This window comes from Gordionus sp. m RMFG-2023, chromosome 1 (assembly GCF_954871325.1).
Source record: "Gordionus sp. m RMFG-2023 chromosome 1, tfGorSpeb1-WG-v2, whole genome shotgun sequence".
Lineage (NCBI taxonomy): Eukaryota > Metazoa > Nematomorpha > Gordioida > Chordodea > Parachordodidae > Gordionus > Gordionus sp. m RMFG-2023.
In genome coordinates, this window is record NC_088775.1 from 10,097,456 (window position 1) to 10,123,125 (window position 25,670).

The following is a 25,670-nucleotide window of genomic DNA, read 5'->3' on the forward strand; positions in this document are numbered from 1 at the left end:
CCCCCTACCCCTCAAAAAATACTGAAACAAGTTCAAATATTCCGACTCATGAAAGTTCTTAGGAACTTACAGAAATAGTTGTGCCAGTAACTGAAGCTACCAATACTGCATTTTTTCATCAAGAACCGTAAACCTACGAGGTTTATTGAGGAAATCTAACTTAAAAATGTTTTAAGGAAATGTAATAAATTGATTTATTATTTAAATGCAATAAATATATATAAACGAACAGAACATTTTAATTAATTGATAAATATGATGTGATAATTTTAAACATTATAAAACGATATATTTTAATTCATGGTAATTTTCACTAATAATTAATAATTAGTCGTTTATAGTAGACGGCAGTTGTAAATGTCAATCATTTGATTTTGGTAAATACCCACTTCGAGTTGGAAAATTTAAACCGATGTCATAAAAAATCCTTATGGCGAATATAATAAAGAGGGTTTCCTTAATACTTTATTTAAATAACATTTATTTTAGTCAACGGGACTTACAGGATTAGCAGTCAATAAATCTCCTCATTTGGTATTAAGATTAATTTGTAATGTAAATTATTTTTTTTAAATATTAGACACTTGGGAATTTTTATTCAAAAATTTTATATGCTCTCACTTTAATACCCGAAAACGCAGCCTACCGAATATGCACGGAAAAACTTATTATGGAAAAATTGAACCATGTAAAAACGGTAATTATTATTATGATAATATTAGATTAATATTAGTTAAAGGAGCCTTTGATATCAAAACTGGAAAATAAATTAGGAGATCAAGTTGAAGAATTAATACAACAGGTGATAATTTAATAAATGATTTATTTTACATTTGTAAGATTTTATAATGATATATGATCATTTTTTTAATGAAAGTACCATCTTATGTTTATCTTAAATTGTTATATAAATTCACATATAGGTAATTTTATAAATACAATTCATATGGTATTACTAAAATTATATTGTCATTTATATATATTCTTAGCTTTGCATAATTTTATTAATTAATATCCTTTTCTTTTAAAGTTTGACATTTATTTATAACCAACTGATTTTGGATTGAAAAATTTGAATATGACCCAGGGATATAATAATTACATGGCTATTCCTTCATTTAACCCTTCCAGTGGGAAAATTATTTTCAATAAAATTATAAATAGGTTGTTTTATGTCAAATTGGTGCATTGATGATCCCATTTGATTTTTACTAAATTTAAATAGAGGGTAAAAAATAATTCAAGTTCATCTTCAACCTCTTCCTCAATATTTGATAGAAGGCTCATTTTTTAAATAACAATACAAAATATTTAAACATTATATATTTTTAAAAACTTTAAATATATGTTTCTAATGGCAACGTTCACATCAATAAGAAAAGGTTTAATAGATCTAGATTATATGGAGAACAACACATACCCATTAGTCAGAGTTTTTCACGGCTCTTACTGCTTTTCCTGATAGTACCTACATATTTTTTGTAAGTTATGTGTATTACAAAGATTTGAGTCAGTCCATCTTTCCTGTAATGCAAGCTTGTAGGTTTAATAAAGGAGAATTTATGGTGTAGATGGCATTATTTTTACACTAAATGATTAATATTTTGACAATTTTTTTGAATACATGTTATAAAAGATTCGATTCTCATTATTTTTGATGTCTGTCCTTGAATGAGGTTTAGGAATGTAGGATAGAATTTTGTGTTCAGCTCTATAACATAAAATAAAATATTGCTTTGTCTTATTTTCAATCAATATAAGTACTTATACATATTATATATTCGAACAGATTTATCTCTTTGCCTCCAGTAATTATTTGCATGGCAAAAAGACCATTGATAAATCATTAAAATGTGGTTAAATACTATTTATAACAAATGAATGGCTTAGTTTGCTTGGAATGTAATATAAATTATTTAGCATATGGTTGGTAAAGTTAATAAAAGATTTTTATTATATAAATGTACTTAATAATTTTATTTATATTTTTATTAATGTAAAGTAAATGAATTTAAAATATATAGTATTTTCATATTTGGTTTTCATCAAACCCAGCTTAGCTTCACACAACAATCTGGATTATTTGATTGGACATAATAATAATTATTACCTCACTCTGAGATCATGGGACATGGACTCTGTTACCTCATCTCAAAAGACTCGATATTACTGATGACTTTATTCCAAGCAGACTATTAGAGGACATGAAATATTCTATCCTTCTAAACTCCCAAAAGAAATCAAATTGCTTAAAGTCTAAGTCATTATATATGGCTTACTCTCATTGAGCAACTATTTATTTTGATATGCCTTCAATTATGATGCAAAATTGTTACTCTTCTCACTCACATGGTTGTACATATACTTTACCCACTCAATTTTCATTCAAAATATGTTAAAAGATCTAATTTGCCTTACATTATTGAAGAATGCATATAGTATTGTGACATCCAGCATTATGCCTAGACACTATAATGAAGAAGCTAATAACTTTTTTTTAAAAATTGTGTAGGTAGTTCTCACAAAAAACTTCTCTTAAAATTTGTGGTTTCCACATACTGAGCACATTTATCACTAGAATATAATTTCATTCATGTTTTTTGCAACTTTCTAATTGCTTAAAATTTAATTATACACATTTTTCGAATATTGTATTGGGAGTGGGGTCTTGTTTTCAAAAGCTGATTTCTAAATTTTTAAATGCCAGGGGGTGTTTTTAATATTGGTTTTCATTTATATATATAGATAAGATTATATTATATTAATATTTTTGTAAAATTTTATTCTGACCTTAGATTTTGTGATATTTATTTTAGCTGCTAAAAATTAATTTTAAATATTATATTGAGCTATATAATCATAAAGTTATATATTATTTAAAATATTAGGCAGAAAATGAATTGAATCTAGTAAAGAAAATGATAATATGGAAACCATGGGAATCTTTACAAAAAGAAGCACCTCAGAATCAATGGAAATGGCCAATAAATTAAATATGTTATATACAAAAATATAATTGGCATTTATAGTTTTGAAGTTATATAAAAATTTGATGATTTAAATTATTTATTTAATTTTTGGTATTTTCTAAGAATCTGAAATAAACCTTTATTATATGATTGAACAAATTGACAATTTTCCAAAAAAATATACATTTATTAAATATATTATTGTTTTTTTAAAAAAAATACATAAAATTTTATTATTGGTCATACTCTTTAAAAAATATAATGTATACGGAGATACTTTTTACAAAATAATGATTACATTTTAGCTTTTAAATATATAGCACATAAAATAAAATATTAAATCACTTTATAAAATATTAAATCACTATATAAAATTAAGTGCACCCCATAAAATTTTAAACTTAAAAAAAAAGAAAGATATCTTCCTCTTGATACGAAAAGTTATAATAAGATTTTAAAATATATATAATTTTGAATTTTATTTAGATTATAAAAAATAGTAGGTAGGTTGTTATCATTGGTATAAAATTTGACTTTTGACTATGATTTAAAAAATATTATGTAAATGATTATATAGAAAACTAAACTTTACATAAACAAAATTGAATTGCAAATTTTTTTTTGAGCGAAATCATATTTTGTTAGAAAAAAAATATAATATTTTAATATTTACTTTCATCAATTTCCAGACAAAAGCACCTAACAATATTGTAACTTATAGAATATTTATGGCAATCAGATACAAATGTTGATTATAAATAATTATATATATTTTTTAAAAAAAAGTCTGCTATTTTATAATATAGTATATAAGAAAGTTTAATATTAATTTATATTACATTATTTTATAAATCATTCTTCGTTTCATATAACAAAATATTTTATGAGCAAATTTTCAATTGATAAATTACGTTTTGCGTTAAACATCATTATTTCAATCGGTTTTTCAAATATTTTTTATCATTAAATTTTGAAGGAATTTGGGCACACAAACTCCATTCTTTATATTGAAACTTGATTGCTAGACGAAAAAAAGTATTTTAAAGGAGGGCATTCAGATTTGGATTTACCCGATTCCGCTATGACAGAATTGGTGTATTGATCTCGGCATAATATCGGAAGTGGGAGAGACTTGTAATGTTCAAAATCGCGTTTTTGTTTAGGAAAACAATAATTATCGTGAGCGAAATTTCCATTAGTTATAGTCAAATCATTTGAATTGTGGTGGTAATTTTCTTGAAGTTTGTTTTTGATTGGATGATTATTTGTGTTTATGTTATAATTGGCGAATAATATGGGTGTTGAACCTTCTTCTTTTTCGCAATATTCGGACTTAAATACTTGATCCATGTAGTGTTCTTTAACAAGTTTTCTGTGACAATAAGGTTCGTGGATTGGTTTTTTTAATGTTTGTCGCAGTAAACTGTCCTCGATATTTTCTGAGGGTGTTGGTGAGGACGAAGTTACTTTGTTTGAACCGGATGTAGAGTCTATCAGGGATACCATATTGTTTTCGAATTTACGCAAATAAATATTGGGGTATAAATTATTCCCGGCCAGTTTATCTGTTGAAATAATATCGTAATTTATTCATTTATAACAGAAACAAATGATTTTTTGAAAATACAAAATTTTTTTTTAAAACTACACCGATTTTCAAGCATTCCTTAAATTCTTTAAATATAATACTGATCTTGATATGTGCCCATTTTGCAAATATGCAGCAATGTATATAAAAAAATATACCTTTTTTCATATTTGCGGTAAAAACGGACAAAACTATTACTCTTATATTGTTTTTTATAATTACCGAATAAATCATTCATCTTGATATCAGTCAAAATATATACTTCCAAAAAAATTTTTTAAAAAAAAAAATCTCATTAATTACGATTCAAAAAATCATCGTCAATAAATTCATTATTTTGGCTCAAATTTTTTAAAAATACAACCGTTTAAGAGTTACAAATATGTTAATACTTAATATTTTGTTTTTTAAAATTAACATCTAGATAATCATATTTCATTTTAAAAGCGACCTCAATTATTTTTTTAAATGTTAAGTAGAACGCCAATTATGATGAATTATGTTCTTGATGAAAAGGTGATCTATGAATGGTTGGTAAATTATTCAGAGCCAACAACCACTGGCAGATAAAGGTGATGCTAAACTGATTTCCTAGATGATTATTAAATTATATACATGCGTCACCTTCCACTTAAAAAATGAATCCTCTTTTTTTCCCTTTCAAAAAAATACAGCTAGCAAAAGATTATGTGTAATTTTAGAAAATCTTAATTTTTTATCGTTTTCTACGATCATCACTGATGAATGTAATATAAGAAACTAGTTGGGTTATAATATAAAAATAATAGAATATCTTTAATATACCATAACGAAGATGTGTGTATAAATTCTTTAAAAGTAATCAATTACTAAAATACAGATATACTAAGCATTGTCTTTGCAACTACGAATTCCTTTGTCATAATATTCGTTCTACCCATGATTAGATTAAATATAAGTTTTGATTGGATTTTTTATAATAATTTATTCGATATAAATAAAACTAGTAAAATAAATAAATAACCAGTTTATTTATAATTGGTTAGGGTAAAAAATGGAAATTATTAAAATTTTAAAACTCATCTTTTTTAATTAACATTATAGCAGGAAAACCCGAAATTTGTTTGATTGCACAATTTGAGGATAGATCGACTTGAGCTCGATAAGGGATGGTAAAAATACCAATATTTTATTAGTTTCAATACCAATACACCACTACAAAATTTATATTATTGATTTTAAAAAATTACACCACTCAGTGTACATTAGAGGCCTAAAGGACAGGTTTTTGGCCCACTCGCCCATACTATTGGGTGGGCGGTGAGTTAGAAATTTAAATCATAAGGACGGGCTAAAAATAATTTTAAAACAATAAGTGAACCAGTACAAATTTGGAATATTTTATGGGGTGAAATGAACAGAACAGGCTTATATTTATTAATTAAAAATATTTTATAAGATTAAGTGAAAATAAAGAGCAAACCAAACAGTCAAATCATTTTAAATATTGGACTGGCGTGATAAACAAATTTTTTCGGAAAATGGAAGAGCGATATGGTTAAATTTTTAAAAACAATGAACCGGGGTAAGTTGGATTAAAATTTGGCTTATTATCGTTGATAAATCAATCCAATAGAAATAATATAATGGTTTAAGACAGTGGCGTAGCTAAGAATTTTCCTTAGAGGGGGTCCATACATATAAAAGCTTGGGGGACTTCGCCCCCCCACCAGACCCCCCTTTAACGGGTCTTCGGCCGGGTTTATCATAAAAATCATATTTGTTTTTCTTATAATATAAAAGTCCTAGAATTATAGAACATTTTCAGCTAACTCAATATTTTAGCCAAAAATATATTACTCAAGCCTATAGATTTCACGAATAATGTCTAAACCTTTGTATTATCCATGAGCAAAATTTTCAGGCTAATATATTGACTTAGCCATATCGGCTCAAATTGAGCCATTACCAATTTTAACATCAAAACCAGGAAAATATTAATATTCATGGTATTTATTTGATATAAAGTTTTTGAATCTTTTGAACGTATAATCTTAAAAAATTGCCCCAAGGAGGGGGGGTGATTTAAACCCGAAACCTCCCCTCCCCACGTAGCTACGCCACTGGTTTAAGAGTAATACCAATATTATTTAAAAATAATCGCAAATATCTTGTAGTTTCACATTTATTTCCTATAATTTTTGTCTATTTTTTGGATAACGCTTAAAAAATATCTTAAATGTCTGATTTACCTAGTGATATATTTTTGCATTGAATTTACAGCAAAATATGGTGCAACCATTAGGCTGCATTCAGAGTGGAGACGGATCCGTTTTTTACATCCGTTCCGTCAAAAGTCAATCTCATTAAAAATGATATATATATTGATTTTCATTTTTAAAAAATTATAAGTAACGTTATAACGCTCTATAAAATTTGCCGGATCAAAAAGTCAAAATTTGCCCGATCCTTTTTTAAGACGGAACGTATCGGAACGGACGCCCTTTGAACATATATATCATTTTTAATGAGATTGACCTTTAACGGAACGGATGTAAAAAACGGATCCGTCTCCACTTTGAATGCAGTTTTAAGATATATAATATCTCGATCTCTTAAGTATATTTATCATATTTTTAGCATCCATGACTCTGAAAGCAATATTTTTAAATGGAAATACATCCAAACCATATCATTTGTTCAATGAGCCTATCGTAATATTGAAGTTGAATACAGAAAATTAAAACTTTAAATTATGATGACTGGAATCTTTTCTAACTCACAAGGAAAATCATCTAGCTTACATCCTTTTTGATACATGATATTTATTTTAAACAAAATCAAGAGTTTTAATAATAAAATAATCATCTTGATTCTTATATTAAGCTCTATGTATAATAATTAAAACCAATACATAGGCGTAGCCAGGATTTTCCTAAGTGGGGGGGGGATTAAAAAATTTATAGTGGCTTCGCCCCCAGACCTCATTTGGGACGGACCTTCGGCCCGCTTGCCCGGCCTTCGGTCGGGTTACCTTAGTCTATATATAGTTATAAAATATTTTTACAAGATAGGAAGTTAATTTTAATAAAAAAAATATATAACTGGAACAAATATGAAATATATTTTTATTAGTTTATATAAATATAAAAAATTAATAATAAATGTAAAAAATTACTTGTATATTATATATAAAATTACTTGTATAATAAATAAAAAAAATTACTTGTATATATATAAATATAAAAACATGGTAATCATTATTTCCAAACAAGTATAATAAATTTTATAAAAAGTAAGTAGACATAATAGTTGATATTCCTCTATTATATAGAATTGGTTACAAAATACTAGGTAAAATTCCCCTTTTACAGACAATTTGACAGTTAGAGAAAATATTACAGTTAAATAGCAACAATTTGCATTAACGCCATCTATTTATTTTTAATAAAAAATGATATTAAAAATTAATCTTCATATTATTCATCCCAGAAAGTCTTTAAAAGATATCTTCTGATGTCCTTATCAATATTTTATAGTTTTCTGTAAAATATATAATTCGCTATATTGGTAAAAATTATTTGTTGTCATATGATAATTGGTAAAAAGTATTAGTTGTCATATGATAATTGATAAAATTAGATATACTGTAAATCTACGACATATAATATTCCACTGTTTGTATTGTGCATTATTTATTTTATTTAATTTATGATTTATTATTAAAATAAATATATCAAAATTATTCACTTTATAAAAAATTATATTTGATATATTATATTATTTAGTAATTTAATGGGTTTATTATTAATAATTAATACATTTCACGTCTTAAGACTTATCTTTGGCTTATATTCCATTTTATAAAAAACATTTTGTTCACTTTTTTTTATATATAAATGCTTTTTTCCAAAATGTATAAATTATGATTAATAGTTTTAGTTTAAAAAAATATCAACTTTTACATTCTTTCTTTCAAATTATTGTTTAAGATATATGCATATTTGGGGGGTCAGGGGGGGGGGCTAAGGGGGATATTTTTTATTAGCTTATAATGATATTCACAAAAAGTGATAAATTTCTGAAGGGGGAAATTTCCCCTCCTCCCCCCCCCCCCGGCTACGCCTATGAACCAATATAATTAACTAGTATTAGAATCTTAAGAAAATATTGGTTAAACCAATATATTAGTTCGGAATTAATATTATTACAATGGTATTGTAAGCCAGTACTATGCATAACCCATGTTGACAAAATGAAACAAAATTTTCCTCGTAAAAAGGGTTTACATAAATATTTTTATTCATACCCATTAAAAAAAAATATTTTTTTGATTTAGTTTTAGTAAATATAGTTGGGTAAATCGCTCCATTTTTCAGACGATTCCGAAAACCAGAGTTTGAAATCTTGATCTAAAAATGTTTTTCGGTTACTAGAATTTTGAAAGGTGGTTTCCTTCTTGTATTTGCGCTTACGATTTCCGGTTCAAAATTTGTTTACAATAATCACAAAAATAATTTTAAACAATATATAAACACTCTGTAAACAAATATTAATTTTACTTGTTAATTTTGTTAGAACTGTTCCCGCAAAATTTATAATGGGTTTCGGTTCTAAATTTTAAACGAAAATGACTAGACTTATCCCGATTCTGAGGCCGTATTCTGGTTCCTCTTATTTTTTGAAACTCATTTTCGTTTAGCCCAAGGCAATGAACTTAAGACACCCTATTTGAATGAATGACTTTAGAATTATAATTTTTATTTTTTTTTTCCACAAATAAATCAAAATACTTCATTTTTAGGCTAATTAGAAGGAAGCCATAAAAAAGGTTAAACAGATGACTGTTTAGAAATAAGACGAACCATGATATGACCGGAGGGTTCTTTATTCCTATTCCAAACTACCAAAAATGGTTACGCCGAGTTTTCAACAAAAATAGCTAATCAGGTTAGCCGAAATTATCATCTCAGCCTCGCGGGTTTCGTCAACCTTGAAAAGAGCAGAATAAACTTGCCCCTCATGGCTTGACATTTTTTTCTACTGATAGATGGCTCAGTGGATTTACCCAATAATAATTTTAATTGATTTCCAATAAAATTAGGATTTGCCAGTTATCATATAATAGAAATATAATGATAAATATTTTATTGAATTGACTGGCTATAATAAATAATATCTATTTATAATAATTAATATATGTGATATTAGCTTCATCTATGTAAAGGAAATTGGGGCATTAGACAAGAGGTTGACTGAGAAACCCTTAACATAGATAATCGTATAATTTAATTAATATTTTTTTATACAGATTTTGTACACTAATTAACAATACATTTTAAAAAATTATAATTTTTTAAAAATAAGATACAATATTTTTAATTAAAATTAAGCTCTGAAAAAATAAATATTATATTTGAAAAAATACCAAATTATGTTATTACCTTCATTTCCAAAATTTGAAGCGATTTTATAATCCATGGAGTCAGCTTGGTTGAAATTTCCATTAAGTTGGTAACTACTAGAAGAAGTTGGCATATAACATTTCATGTATGAATCAGGTCTATTGTAATGATAAATATCGTTATTTGTCAAGAATTTGTCATATTCACGGTTGGTTGCTTGAGAAGTATCATTTTTATACTCTATAACATGTTGGTAACCATTAGAATTATGACCTAAATATCAATAATAAAAAAATATAATTTAATTGTTAAGTGCGTTAGGGAAGGGAAAGCCGTACTAAACCTTTCAAAGACATCCTAGAATCGTGGTTTTTATAATTATCATATGCGAATTCCATGCTAACATTTTGAGGAATTGTGTAGGTTTCAGTGGAATGATCACGATTATTATTGCTCGGTGAATAAATTATTGATGATCTATCATTTCCTGCAACAGTTAGAGAAGATTGCTGAGATGCCGTGTACGAGGTTGATAATGGACTGTTTGGGTTCTTGTTTATAGAAAAGCTATTATTTCTTTGAAAAAAGGAAGGTATTTTGACTTGTTGAGATGTTGTTAGCGTTTGGTGAAGAACTGAGGATTTATAAAGAGATTGAGGGGTTGTTTGAGGCATTAAATATTCATTTTTGGGTGAGCAGGAGTTAGATAGATTATTAGGCTTGAGGTTATTATTTTGCAATGTATTAGTTCTCTTTCTAATCCTACCACGTTTGGTAATGCAAGACTTTGTATTATCTAAGGTGGCCGCACGTCTTCTGACCGTTTTACCTGTCCTGGCTTCTGGATTTATCATCCACCAGGAGCTTTTACCTGCACCCTCATTTTGAACCCGAATAAATCGATTATGTAATGAGAGATTGTGTCTTATCGAATTCTAAATAAAAATGAGTATATATTATTGTAAAAACAACAAGTCTCATGTAGTATATAAATATACATATTTGCCTCTTTGATCTTAAATTTTTTTAAAAATACTTTCTAATTTAATCTATGTCTTTCAAACTCAATTTTCCTAACGGTTAGTGGGAATCATATATTTACAAATTAATCGCATTTAAATATCGCTTAACGAAGAGAGCTAATGTGTATGAACTCTTGTACCTTTTAAATTGCAATCATTATGAAGTAATTTTGTTTATCAAATTAGGTATATTAGTAGCAAAAAATAAATCTTCTTCATTGTTTTGATATAAACTGCTGACAAAGGGTAAAATAAAAATTATTTTGTAAATTTAAAATGTTAATATATTTTTTTATTACTTTAAAGTTTAAAACAAATCCTCTGGTTTTATTAACCCGAAAATTTAAACACACCCCCCCCCCCCCCATATAAATAATAAAAAACTTTTATGAAAAGGCAAAAAAAAAAGAGAAGTTAAATGATAGGTTTCAAAAATAAAAATTAGTGTTCTCGTTTTGAGCCGATCTTTTTAAACAGCTAAAAATCAATATTTAAGACAGAAAGATATTGCCTAAGCCTCGAAATTTCGTTAATATATGTCTAAATCTTTGTCTTCAGGCTTGCGTAGTATTTTTTTGGGTGGAATATTGAGTTAGCCGATTTTAAAAATAGACTCAAAACGAGCCGTTTAACAATACTAATAAAAATATATAATTTTTTTTAAAATAAAATAAGATGAATATTATTTAGTAATTTTTTTAAAAAAATTTTAAATAAATAGGCAAAATAAGAATTAGACACTAATATGACCAAAAACAATTAATGCAATTACAACTACAAGGTTCGTTTTAAAAAAAACATAGCTATTCGTTTATATTAAAAATTTACAGTTTTGATGTTGCGTAAGCCGCAAGAGGGAGAATTGTTTTTAAAAATAAATTGAATAATGCCAATGTAATATATTTTCATTTCTATAAAAGGGAAGGCTAACCCAATATTTTAGCCAAGAAATATTATGCAAGCCTCGAGCTTGCGTTAATAGATGTCCAAATCTTTCTGCCATCTATGATCAGAATGTCCAGACTTGCATAATATTTTAGGCTAATATATTTGTTCAATATTAATAGGGAGATCTATCTATTGGAAAATTGTTTTTTTAGGTTTTTTGTTAAGAAGATTTCTATTAATTTTATTTATAATTTTTCAAAAAAAAATTGGTTTTAAACATGTTTTAAAAAATTTCAAATTAAAACCTAATTTAAATAATAGAAAGAACAAAATTACATAGTTTTAGATTATTAAATACACATTATGAAATATTTTGGAGCAAGTTTTTAAAACCTATTTCAAAATGATGGATATTAGTTTTTTTTTAGTGTGAAATATAAGACTGTGTCTTCTGACCCTCCTATTTTCTTTTAAAATTCTTAATAGCTTTTCTTAATAGTGATTTTTAAATTAAAAAATAGGAATAAGTATAACTTTTTAGGATTATTTTAAAGATATAATTACCTTATGTCAAAATCTATTTTAATAAATCAAAAAATGGTGTCCAGGTGTTTTCTTAAATGGAATTTAGAATTAAGAACATAGACGAAGAAAAAAAAATGTAATTAAAATATTGGTATTAACAAAAAAAAATTGATCAAAAAAATGGAGCTGTTCATTATATCCGAATTTATAAAGGCATTTTAATTTAATTAATGAAGAAATTAAATTAAACTTGTCATAAAGCGAAAACGCTAAAGGCAATGTATAAATCCTATATATTTTTCAAAAAGATAAAACTTAAGATATAATTTTTTTTCGCAAAATATAAATAGGTATTCGTCAAAATAAATAAAACCAATTACTCAGAGACCTGGCCCGCCTGGGTTATACAAGGGTCTTGGGTAAAAATAAATATTTTGAAAAAAGGACCCTTTTATCAGGTGGAATGTAATAAAGCCCAAGTAAGATTATTAAAGAATACCAAGCCAACTTATAAGTAAATTAGAAAATGAAATATATGTAAGGTGATGATAAATCAACAAAAAAAAACATTTTCAAACCTACCCCCACAAATTTTTTTAAAATTTTTACAAGAATTTGTATATATCTTAACTAATAAAAAATATAAAATTTTAGCCCTCAACTCCAAACAGCGACTAGTGTTGTTAATATTTTGAGCCGATTTTTAAAACGGCTAACCAATATTTTATTAGAAAAATTATTATGCAAGCCTTAAGATTTTGCTCATAGGTGGCACAAGGTTTGAACATCTATTAACGAAGGCTTAGACAATATTTTTTTTGGCAAAAATATTGAGTTAGCCGTTTTTAAAAATCCGATCAAATTAAGCCGTTTGACCACTAACAGCCATGATATATGGGTCTCTAAATGTCTAAAAAATAAGTTAGTTTGGAAAAATGCTCTCTACTGCGCAATTCTTATAAGATTAAACGTTGAGGAAAAGAATAGGACAGGGTATCATAGAAAATAATATTCATATAATAAATTATATAAACTCGAGAATCGATCTTTCAACCTATTTTTTTAAAAAATATTATTTAACTAATTTGGTTTTAAAAATAAATATTTTTAAGATAGACACCATTATTAATTATCGCTTTAATGATAAATATTTTTAAGATAGACACCATTAGTAATTATCGCTTTAATGATAAATATTGCCAAGTCAGCATTTAGAATAAATATTTTTTTAAATGCAATAAAATTATTTATAAATTAAGAGATGGAATAACGCGATCGCCTCCGATATTTTATATATCATCCTTCCCTAGGAGAGAACCACCAAGTTAGCTTCAGAAAAAAAGGACCTTGCTAGATTCGAACCTAGACCCTTCGGATTGGCAACTGACGGTCTTATCTATTAGGCGTTTTCCCAAATCTATTTTTTAAATAAATATTATACCCAAATTTGGTAGTCTCTATCCAAATGAAAAATAATAAAATACCAATTTGCTAAACACTGCCTTTGGCAGTTTATGTCATAAACCTAATTATCGCAATATCACTTTAGAGATATTGACTTTTCGCAATTTTGGTTTTATAATAATGGTATATACAAATATTGATTCGTAATAAAATTTTGTAAAATCCATTCACTATAATAAACATTCGTAAAAAAGTGTTTCGCGATAAAAGTTTTGCTGAATTGACATGGAACCTAATGAATAGTTACTTGCAAAGTTCATTATACTCCCAATATTTAATAACAAATCGATTGTACAATTAATTTATTGTGTTTGGAAGATTATACTTGTTTCGTTTTTTGTTTTATTTCGTTAATATGAACCAATTTTGGTTGCAATCTTCAACTATTTCAAAGCGCGAAATAAATTTTATCCTAAGATTAAATAGCAAAGTCACAAAAATTATTATTCCATTCCAAATTATGTTATTTTGTATTTTCTTTAGCAATTCTGAGTTTATACATATATATAAGCATTGTCAAAATTTGGAGCGAACTCTTACTCAAGGAAATAATAATGATGTTGATGCAAAATCCTCTTCGCATGGAGGATCTTGAACCAAAGATGAGCCGATGATAATTTTTTAGTCGATCCGATACTATCGATACAAATAATGTAACAGCCGATAAGACCGATGCCAAACAATATAATATTATATAGTGTTTATTTTTAAAAAGCTAAGATGTAATTCATTAATATTATCATTTTAATTATTTATAATTCAATAATATATGACATTGTAAAAGAAAAATGAATTAAAAAAGGAATTGCAAAAAAAATTTAATATCTCTCTCTTACTTACTTTCGTTCTTTCATTCTTTCTTTTTCCTTCCTTCCTTCCTTTCTTTCTTTCTTCCTTCCTTCCTTCCTTCCTTCCTTCCTTCCTTCCTTCCTTCCTTCCTTCCTTCCTTCCTTCCTTCCTTCCTTCCTTCCTTCCTTCCTTCCTTCCTTCCTTCCTTCCTTCCTTCCTTCCTTCCTTCCTTCCTTCCTTCCTTCCTTCCTTCCTTCCTTCCTTCCTTCCTTCCTTCCTTCCTTCCTTCCTTCCTTCCTTCCTTCCTTCTTTCCTTCTTTCCTTCTTTCCTTCTTTCCTTCTTTCCTTCTTTCTTTCTTTCTTTCTTTCTTTCTCTTCTTTCTTTCTTTCTTTCTTTCTTTCTTTCTTTCTTTCTTTCTTTCTTTCTTTCTTTCTTTCTTTCTTTCTTTCTTTCTTTCTTTCTTTCTTTCTTTCTTTCTTTCTTTCTTTCTTTCTTTCTTTCTTTCTTTCTTTCTTTCTTTCTTTCTTTCTTTCTTTCTTTCTTTCTTTCTTTCTTTCTTTCTTTCTTTCTTTCTTTCTTTCTTTCTTTCTTTCTTTCTTTTTTTCTTTCTTTCTTTCTTTCTTTCTTTCACACTCTCTTTCGTTCTTATCGATTTATCAATTTTTTGTTATATATTATATTAATTCATTAATCGTTTAACGAAGGCCAACATATATATATTTGGTAAATTTATGAGGATCACTTATCATTTTTGTATATCGGCCACTGGCATTGGTTAAAATTAAAAGCATTGGCCCTATACGAATATTAGTTATGGATTAATGTTGTTATAAACGACTCGATTTTTTTAAAACGGCTGACACAATATTTTAGCCAAAAAAATATTATACAACCCTGGAAATTTTTCTCATAGATGGCAGAAAGGTGTGACGAAATCTCGAGGCGTGCATATATATTATTTTGGCTCAAATTTTAATTTAAAATTGGCTAAATCAACCCGTTTAACAATACTAATACGGATATCGGCGCATCTTTGGTTTAAACCCAGTTGACCCCATCCCTCTCTTTTTATATAAAGTTTTTTTTGTAAAATGAAACTGATAATCAATAATAAAATATTTTTTAAATTTTTACAAAAAAAGAATATATATAATATTGAGATATATATTAAAAAAAAATTTTAATATAAAAATTATAATTTTTTTTAGCGGCCTTGACCTTGGGTATAAATATTATAATATATTAAATATCATTTTTTTTTAAAAAAAACCAAAAAAAAATTATATTTTGTTCCATTCGGTTTAAGAGAATGTTAAGGAAAAATTTAATATATATATCAGGAAATGAAGGGAAAATAATTTTAATCTTCTCTTGAAAGGATTATGTTCCGGTTAGGCATTCCATTTAAGTGAGAGGAAGTTTGCCCACACTAGTTTTTCCTCTCTATTATTCGAAAAGAATTAGGGGGCTCATTGAGAATAGAACTTCGAATTATATGACACGTTGCGCAAGTTATCGTGACTTTTTTGGTATTTTTTTTATTATAGAATGATAGTATTAATTTTTCATAAATCGAAGATAGTCAAACTTTCCAAATCCAATTGCTTATGTTTATGCATGAGTTAATATTATCGATAAACACTTTAGTTAACTAGATGTAGAGAACTGCAAAATCGTTTATTTCGGCCCGAGCCACCCAAAACTCCGATGATAAAAAAATATTTAGACTTAAACCCCTCCTGTGCCCAGAATATATTATAAATGGATTAGGGAGTTATATAAAACTCAATATATTTTACTTTCTAATATTTTCTCTTTATTTATATTTTTCATGCATTAAATTTAAATAGAAGAGATAACTCCTATTTTACGATGGTATGAAAACGAATATAAAATATTTTCAAACTCGATTGTTTTCAGCTCATTTTATTTCAAATCAAAATTCAATCGAGGAAAAGAGGATGAATAGGAAGGAAATGTTAATTTAATATTTTTTTGGGCCCAACGTACATTTATTTTTTGAAGAAAATATAATATTAATAGATACACAAACACTGGAATGAAAAACTTTTGCTGGAACGGTGCTCATAGGATTGCATATATTCGGGAGGGTCTCCTTTGATCGTAAGAATTTGATCGTATTTTTAATCCATTTTTGGTCAAAATGGGCGACATCAATATTAATATGAATTTTTATGCAGGTAAATTATTATATTTATGCATTTATTTAATATATCTGATAATTCCAAGTAATATTTTAACAACATTTAAGATATAATCTTAATTTACTACTATTAAATGGCCCGATCAGAAAAGTGGACGAATTTAAGATCAAATGACTTTACGCGATCAAATGACTTTATCATAGTTAGGTAAATCAAATATTTTCACATTTCAAATCTCGGGGAGGGGAAAAACGAACTATTTTTTAGATATTGACGACATTAAAAATCGCTAATTAAAAGCCTACTTTATAAATAGTTAGTAATTCTCTACATAAAGTGACAATTAAAATAACGATTAAAATTTAGAGTAGGCGAAAGAGTTATATTTATATTTAATTTATTACGTTATTATTTTTTTTTTGTCAAAAAAATAAAATTTTGCTATTTAATTTAAAAACCAGTATTTTTTTTTATCTATAGATTCGAATTTTATAATTTTACATTTTCTTTTTAGATTTAGAAAATTTTTGACATTTTACTGCCTTTCAAAGAATAAGCAATCCAATCTGAAATCTAAATTATAATTTTCCTTTAAAATTGTATTAAGGAAAAGAGTTTTAATTTCCTATAATATTAATAAATTATAAATGCGCTCATAAATAATTGACTAGTCGTATTTTTCCTGATAATTTTCCAGCCAGAGAGAATAAAATGTATTATTTCGGGATTTTAATTGTAATCTAATTCACTTCTCAAAAACAAAAAAATTCTTTTCAAGTATTTGTTAGAATATATTAGAAATGTATTGGCTATAATTTTTTAGCATCTAGCAGTATTAGTGCTACTGGGTCCTGAAAAAACGTGTTAATTAATTTATTAACTCTCCAATACGTAGAGTGTAGATTTAACTTTCAATAATAAATATAATTGAGGAACAGTATTCAATATATTATTCATCTAGGGATGACAAAAAAATAATAATTTCTTGATTCATACATCTTCATTTTACAATAATTAAATTCATAATAGAAAAAAAACAGCGAGGAATTGACCGAATTCAGAGAGGAAGAATCCGAGTCTGGGCGAATACAGGTTACGATATATCAGCAGTATAAAAAAGATGAGTTAATAGGTATTCGACCAAATTGTTGACAAGTTGCAATTGGTAGAAAGCCTTCTTACCATTAAAGCGATTTCAATATATATATTCTCTTATTTAAAATTATGATCTATTATTCAAAATTATTCCCAATTTATTTTCCGGCAATGTGTTATTTTTTCAACTTTAAATCATTTTTTGAGCGCGGTTTCTTTTTTAAATTTAAAAATCTGATATTACCAAAAACGTATTCCATCATGTTTAGAATACCTATCTTGTAGATTGCAGACAATTCTATGATAAAACTAATATAAATTAAATTAAGTTCAAAAGTTAATGTGAAAATTGTATAAAATTTATGGGGTAGATATTTCAAACATTCTGGAATACATTCCCCGTTAAATCAGATTTTTATATTTAAAAAAACGCGCTCAAAAAATGATTTTAAAATTGAAAAAATAAAACTTTGCCGGAAAAAAAACACATTGGCGATAATATATATACTATATCCTAATAAATGATCTCCAATCTCATTATTTTTTTCGATATAATCTTTCATTCATAATATGAAGGGGAAAAAAGTTATAATGAAATAAAAAAGACCGTGGAGAAAGTGCCCACTGACAAAAAGACACCGGAAAAAATATCTCAATTAAAAAAAAAATTTAACGATTAAAATTTTATAAATTAAACTCTTATTTTAAAGCATTTAAAACAAATTCAGGATGTCTTTTTGTCTGGGGTACTTTTATCCTGGCCTTTTTGTCCAAGATATTATTATCCGAGATTCGAAATAATCGAGCAATTTGGAGTAGTTTTCCATGAAGAATATGATAAGACTTTTGGAAACTGGCTAAGAAAATAAATTATGGGACTTTTCACTTTTTTAAAAAAACCTAATTTTTCTAACCTTAAGCGGCTTAGAATGTTAATTATTATGTAATATTTATATAAATATAAAATGATTTATAATTTAAATGAATGAATTTTAGGTAATATTAAACTCTAATTTAGGTAAACTATTGGTAAAACTTTTTTTTTTTAAAAAATTGCAATTCACTTAATTAACTAAAAAAACAAAATTTGTTGGTTCCATTCCACTCTAGCTGCCTGATAAGTCTATTTAGAGTAGACTAGTAGAAAAAAATAATTAAAACATTTTTGCTGAGATGATGACCTAGTTTAAAATCCCGGTTCGGGTCGAATTAAGATTTATAGCCAAAATAAAACCTCGATTAGGCGAATAGAGGTCTAAACCTTTCTACCATCTATATGCAAAATCTCCAGTCTTACAATATTTTGGTTAAAATCTAAATATAGGGTGGTTTTTTTCATAGATCGACCAGAATCGGGCCTTTTAACAAACCTTGTGATGTCCCAATGTAAATATAGTGGGACATGAGAATTTTTTTTGTTGCAATTCGTAAAATAGATATTCGAGAAGGAAAAATAAAAATTTCTTTCGGTGAATCAATAATTTATATTTAAAATTTTTAAACCCCCCCCCCCCCTCTTCCCTTTAATTTCAGCTTTCCCTTACAAAATATAAAAATTAATAATTAATCAAATAAATCTATCAAAAAAAAATGAAAGGTAGTAGATATATAAATACAAAAAAAAATTTTTTTATATAAATATTATATTATTTAATGGATTTCTAAATGACGTCAATTTGAGATAATTTTTTTACTTTTTTATGTTTTTAATTTAATATTTAAAAAAAAAAAATGGAGGCAAGTGACCTATCAATAGTGAGACAGGATATTTTTTTTGGTTGCTCTATAGCAATGGGTAAAAACCAAAATATTCAGCAACCAAAAATGATGATTATTTTTGGATTAGAATCGGATAATTCAAAAAATTGTTTAGTAAAATATGTGGTCAAATTTTAAAGGTTGTTAATTTTTTAAAGGCGATTATCAAAATGGTGTTTGACAAGTGATTATTTCAATAAACAGAAGAGATTCCGTTACAAACTTAATGTGTGCACGCATCCATCATTCAGCTAATTATTTTTCTTCAAGATCTAAGATATGGCAAGTAAGGTAGAATATAAATAAATATTTTTTAATGACAGGAGTATAAAAAGGGCAATCATCAATGATAGACAAAATCAGTTGCGAACCTTTTTTAAAACCATAACACTTTCCCTTTTAACTTTTCTTTTATTAGAGTATATTTTCTTGCTTCTAATGAAGTTGCGATAGAAAAAAATAATTCGAATGGTTGGGTGTATAACTCGTCCCCGTTTTAAAAATGATATATCTTGTTCAAACATTATTTAAAATATATATATAATTTTTTTAAACCAGTTTTTAATCATAAAATTAACATTTTAAAACTCCAATCCAAAATAATAAGAAATATTAATACCATTGATGCTTATTTTATTTATGTATAATAGTTTATATACAGCATTAATATGATTTGTTTATAACCATATATATTTTTAACAACTTAACTTTCGTATAATAATTGCTTAACTTGCCGTAATTATTGTTGTTAAAATAATTTTATTATTAGTGGTCAAGAAAAGATTATATTAAGTGTAGAGTTTATAAATCTTTTAAGCTTAAAAGCAAATCATTTCTATCGCACGTTTTTTAATCATCGTGTATAAACTATCTACCAATGTGGATAGTGTTAACAGCTCAATTTGTAAAAACGGCTAAGCCTCAAGATTTCGTTAAAAAATCTCCAAACATTTCTTCCATCTATGAGCAAAATATCCAGGCTTGCGTAATAATTTTGGCTAAAATATTGGTTTGGCTATTTTTAAAACCATTTAACAACACTACATGCGGACTTCAGAAAATTTTTGTTTAGAATTTTGAACTACTTCCTAAAAATAATTAATTCACAAACCTTCATAGCAATAGTGCCTGAAATTTTAATCAAAATAATATTTATGCAAGCCTCGAGATTTTGTTATTAAGTTGTCCAAAACTTTCATCCTAAATCCCTTGCATTTACAACACTCTCTGAAATTTACAGGGTAAGTATATCTTATAAATGGTTGGCAAAAGAATCAGGCAAAAAAGAAGGTCTTTCAATATTCAAAAAAAAACGCATTTTTAAAAAAATTTGTTAAAAACCTTTTTGAGAATTCTATAAAAGATTATGGTCCAACTCGAGGAGATTCTTTTTCACATGACCTATCCGATTTGACAAAGTATTAAATAAAAATGATTTAAGTTTAATATAAATTATTTCTAAGATATCTTAATTTTTCGGGCCAGGCCCGATCGTTTAATTTTAAAATTTGGGCCGGGTCAGGCTAAAAATAACATGATTGAATAAAATTTATTTCAAAAAAAATGACAATAAATTTATACAATTTTATAAGGAAGATATTAACAACTATATGGAAATAATTTGCAACAAATCGTATTATTAATTACTGTATATAATATTTCTAAAACAAAATGCCCTCATAATTAAATGGATGTTACCAGACAGGCAAAAACTAAGACAAGGACAATCTCTCTTCTTTTTTTGCAGGGAGTTCATTTAAATTCGATGTAACAAATAGTACTATGTCTTCTTTTTAATATATATATATATATATATACTTCATAAATTATTAATCGTTGATTTTAACGATCCAATGAAAGTTTAATAAATTTAAAACAATATATAAGTAATAGTAATCGAAATCTAATAATCCATCAAATTTGATAGATATACTCTTTTTTATTAGGATAAATCAATAGTTTTTCCATTTTATTATAGTGCTAATGTAACTATATTTTTTTTATTTAAGATCTCACGAAAAAGCAAGGGGATACAAGGTGGAATAAAAAAAAAATCAAAATGCATTTTTTAGTTTAATCTACGGTTAAATTTATATATTTTGTAAATTTTTTTATTTTATAATTTCGTCGGTTAAATATAGGATTACTATACAAGCCCTGCAAATCGATCTACGCCTGGCCTTAGTATATGATTAAAATCCAATTCCAAAAAATGAGTGGCACGCTCTAAGTAATGTTAGACGTGATCAAATCATCCCTCACCGAGCGATAACACTGCTAAAAAAAATAAGGAAGAAAATGATCAGGAGTTCTATTTAACACACAACCCACCCTCCCCCCCCTTTCCCAATTTTTAAATTAGCCCACTTTAAATGTTTCATTCATTTGGTATAGCAAGAGATGAGCTTTAAATTATTATTATTTTAAAATATTATAATACTTAATTTATAAGGTAAATAAATATATTAGCATAAATTTTTGCCCCAAAATATTATGTCATAAAATTCGGAGATTTTTTTTTCCATGACTTTCATTTACGAATTTTCCAAAAATTTTGACAATTTTTTTTATATAACTTCAAACCACATATTTAAAAATAAAAAAAATGGTTATTATATAATTACATCATGAAAAATATTATGATTTATATATAAAAAAATATCCCCCAGAACATTAAATCCTCGCGAAGTTGTAAAAGTTACTTTAAAACCCGAAAGCTTAACTATTACGTAATAAATACTGCATCTAACCCAAAGAGATTTTTCTATATTTACAAAATAAAATATTACATTTAAATTTATAAGTATATTTGAAAGTTGTATATCTCCTACATTTCGTCGGTTGAGTATTATATTCTATATCCACATTTTTACAAAATGCATTTTTTTCCCGACGAATCAATTTTTTAATAATGAATTATTTCTTCCAAATCAACAATAAAAATAATTAAAATATCATTTTAAAATAATTTTATATTTGGATTATAAGTGTAATCTCCTATTTAAAATACAAGAAACATTCTTGTTAAAAAAAAGCTCAACTGAAAAATTGCTATAGAACACTATAATACTCATCCGACGATATATAGATACTAATATTATAATAATAGATTTTAAACCTTCCATCCAGCCGAACTGTTGTTATCGCCTTTATCCTTGAAATAGGGAATGTATTGAACCATCCAATCATAAATCTGGGACAAGGTGAGCCTCTTATCGGGCGAAGTGAGTATAGCTTTGGTTATCAAATCGGCGTAAGAAAAATTTCCCCAAGCGTTTCGTCTAGAAGTCGGAACTCCGCCAGTACCATTCATACTATTTTTATAATCATTTTCATTTTCTTCATTCGTATTATTATTATTATAATCATTGTCATTATGTTGATCGGAGGAAAACCCTTTTATAGATGGGGTAGAGCTTCCATTTTTATTGTTCGGGCTAACCGGAAAATTAGACATGAATTGCGGAGAAACTTTTAATTGATTATAATGATAGTCTTTAATTTTTTTTGAGAATGAATCGGAATTCGATGTGTGGGATAAAATATGCTGAGCAATGTGGCCCTTTTCGAATGGTTCTTTCGGATTGTTGAGAATGTATGAATTTTCTCTTTTTATATGAAAATCGGATATGGGAGACGGATGAGATATTCCCCTTAAGGTGTTATAAACGTGTGGTTCATATCCATTGTATAGATTATGGGTTTGATTTGAATAGTTATACGGTTCCTCGGTAGACGACATATAATTATCTTCTTCGAACATTATGTCTTCGTGTGATAGGATGGGTAGGGGCTGGGGATCATAGGATAAAATGGTATCACCCCTCCCAAAAATGGATGAACGAGTTCTTTCGGAATTACCATATAAATGATAATTTAAATAATTATTATTAGCATTCCACGTTTTCTTAGTCATGTAATTTTCGTTTTTTGAGAATCCTTGATCATTTTCTGAAAGGTAAGAAGTCGTGGGTGTTTGGTATAGACGATTGGAGCATTTTGAGACATTTATAAATTCATTTTCTTCATTTTTTCCATATGTGCTATAGTTCTCTTCTATCTCTTCTTTGATAATATCTGACCTGATGCTAGACGGGCGTCTATGGTCAAAGGGAAGTTTCAGAAGATGATTATTAGTCATAATAGAATTTTCGAGATTATCTTTAATGCTAAATGGGGTATTGATAGTATCTCGGGTTGACTGTTCAGAGTGCTGGTCTCCTTCGCCTTGAAATATCCTTTGAAGAGGCCATGTATTGCACCTGTCTCTCCATTGAGGTTCGAAAGAATTTGGGCTGGTGCAGGAATCGTTATCTTGGCCGATTTCGGAACTCAGATGCTTTATGAGCTTGTAAGATGCTATATCTTGACTGGGTAGCGATACATCTTCAACGTAGTATGGCGTTTTATTAGAGTTGCGATCGGATGTTACGAATAAAGATGGCGTCTTTCTTTCGCCGTCATTAAAATAATATTTGTCAAGAGTAGCATGCGATTCCTTAATGTTAGCGTCAAAGAGAGAATTCATTTCCGAAGAGAAATTAAGGGACAAATAATTGGAACCGTTGTAATTCGACGGAGAATTAATCGAAATGTTTTCTTTACTTTGGAAATTTTGTTGCTGTAATTTAGTTCCTTCTTGGTGATGCCGAATGATGGCGTGTTGACCGAACACGTATTTTTGTAACTTAGAAGTTTTTTCGTCGTAGTATTTGTATCGTGGGGGCTTGGTATTTGTGGTATCATTGACTCGTTGGTAAGAATTTTGGTCTTCGGGAGACGTTATGACTAAGTATTTGATAGTTTCATTTTTCGAGGCGCCATTATTTTGATAGGTGTTTTGGTCCGGTTCTACTATTATTATTTGATCGAGCATGCGTGATAAGTCCTCTTTGACACGATAAGAACTTTCGCTAGCGTAAATGGAATCGCCATTATGAATTTGTGCGGGTAACGCTGAATTCATTTTATCTTCAAAAAAAATTAAAAAATTTTTTCAAATATTACTGATACAAATAATATTTAAACCAAACCATATGCGATTTAATAAAAAATATTATATATTATTTTTTAACTAATTACATTAAGAACAATGACAATTTATTTTAGTAACAATATTACACTTTCTTTTTGGCGCGAAAGTTTTTGTCACCGTTATCAAGCGTGACATAACATTATTTTAATACATCGATTATTTTATTTTAAAAAAACTTTAAAAAACCCCTCAATAGGTTAATTAAAAAAAAAATTATATGTAGTTGAAGGAGGGATTTCTATAATTTATTTATATTTTTGAAAAGGTAAAAAGTGTATTGTTCTTAGAATAAAAACTTTCTTTTCTTTCTGAAAACAAATTGTTGCATTTATATTTTATTTTTAAAAAAAATTCATACGAAAATTTTGATTCTTACAAAAAATTAGCATTTCTCTGAGTTAAATTGAGATTCATATCTAATAAATAATAATGATTTACTTTGATTTAGTTCAAGGGAATCAAGAAGCATATCTACGAATTCATAAAATAAGCGAAATCCAAAAAGAAAAGTGTTGAAAATACGCGCCTTAAAAAATATAATTTGGATTATTTATTCTTTTTTTTTTTCTCTCACTTTTACAAAATATAATTATAATATTTAATTTATTTATCAATTAATTTAAATAATAATAACTTTTCAAAATTAAATTAATAATTAAAGTATTAGTCTCTATATTTTATTTTATTTTTACATTAAAAATAAAATATTTAAAAAATAAAATAAATCAAAATATCTCTTACAGGTAAAAAAAAATTTTTTTAAAAAAAAAAAAATATATATATATTATTATACTAATATAGTAAAATAAGTAAAATAAACAATATAAAATATATACAAAATTTTTTTTTGCAAGAGTAAACTGCTTTTTTTTTAAAAAAAAATATACAAGATAGAAAAGGAATATTATAATCAATGATAAAAATGTATCTATAGGGAGGCGCAAAAACATACTCAGCACTAAATTTCATTTGAAATCTCCTTTTAAA

At 26.8% G+C, this 25,670-nt stretch overlaps 2 protein-coding genes across 2 annotated transcripts; one reads left to right on the plus strand and one right to left on the minus strand.

Annotated features, from left to right (window-relative positions):
- Positions 1-336: 336 nt before the first annotated feature.
- LOC135922801 (NADH dehydrogenase [ubiquinone] 1 alpha subcomplex subunit 5-like) lies at positions 337-3,062 on the plus strand. Its single transcript, XM_065457277.1, has 5 exons — positions 337-451; positions 490-534; positions 581-697; positions 740-802; positions 2,889-3,062. Exons 1-5 carry the CDS (start codon positions 431-433, stop codon positions 2,991-2,993), a joined length of 351 nt encoding a protein of 116 aa, XP_065313349.1. The 5' UTR covers positions 337-430; the 3' UTR covers positions 2,994-3,062.
- Positions 3,063-3,214: 152 nt separating this feature from the next.
- On the minus strand, positions 3,215-25,276 carry LOC135922800 (GATA zinc finger domain-containing protein 14-like). Its single transcript, XM_065457276.1, has 5 exons — positions 25,122-25,276; positions 22,767-24,619; positions 10,285-10,876; positions 9,981-10,214; positions 3,215-4,534 (listed from the first exon to the last, which is right to left on the minus strand). The coding sequence occupies exons 1-5, from the start codon at positions 25,150-25,152 to the stop codon at positions 3,972-3,974; spliced, it is 3,273 nt and encodes a 1,090-aa protein (XP_065313348.1). The 5' UTR covers positions 25,153-25,276; the 3' UTR covers positions 3,215-3,971.
- Between the last annotated feature and the right edge of the window lie 394 nt (positions 25,277-25,670).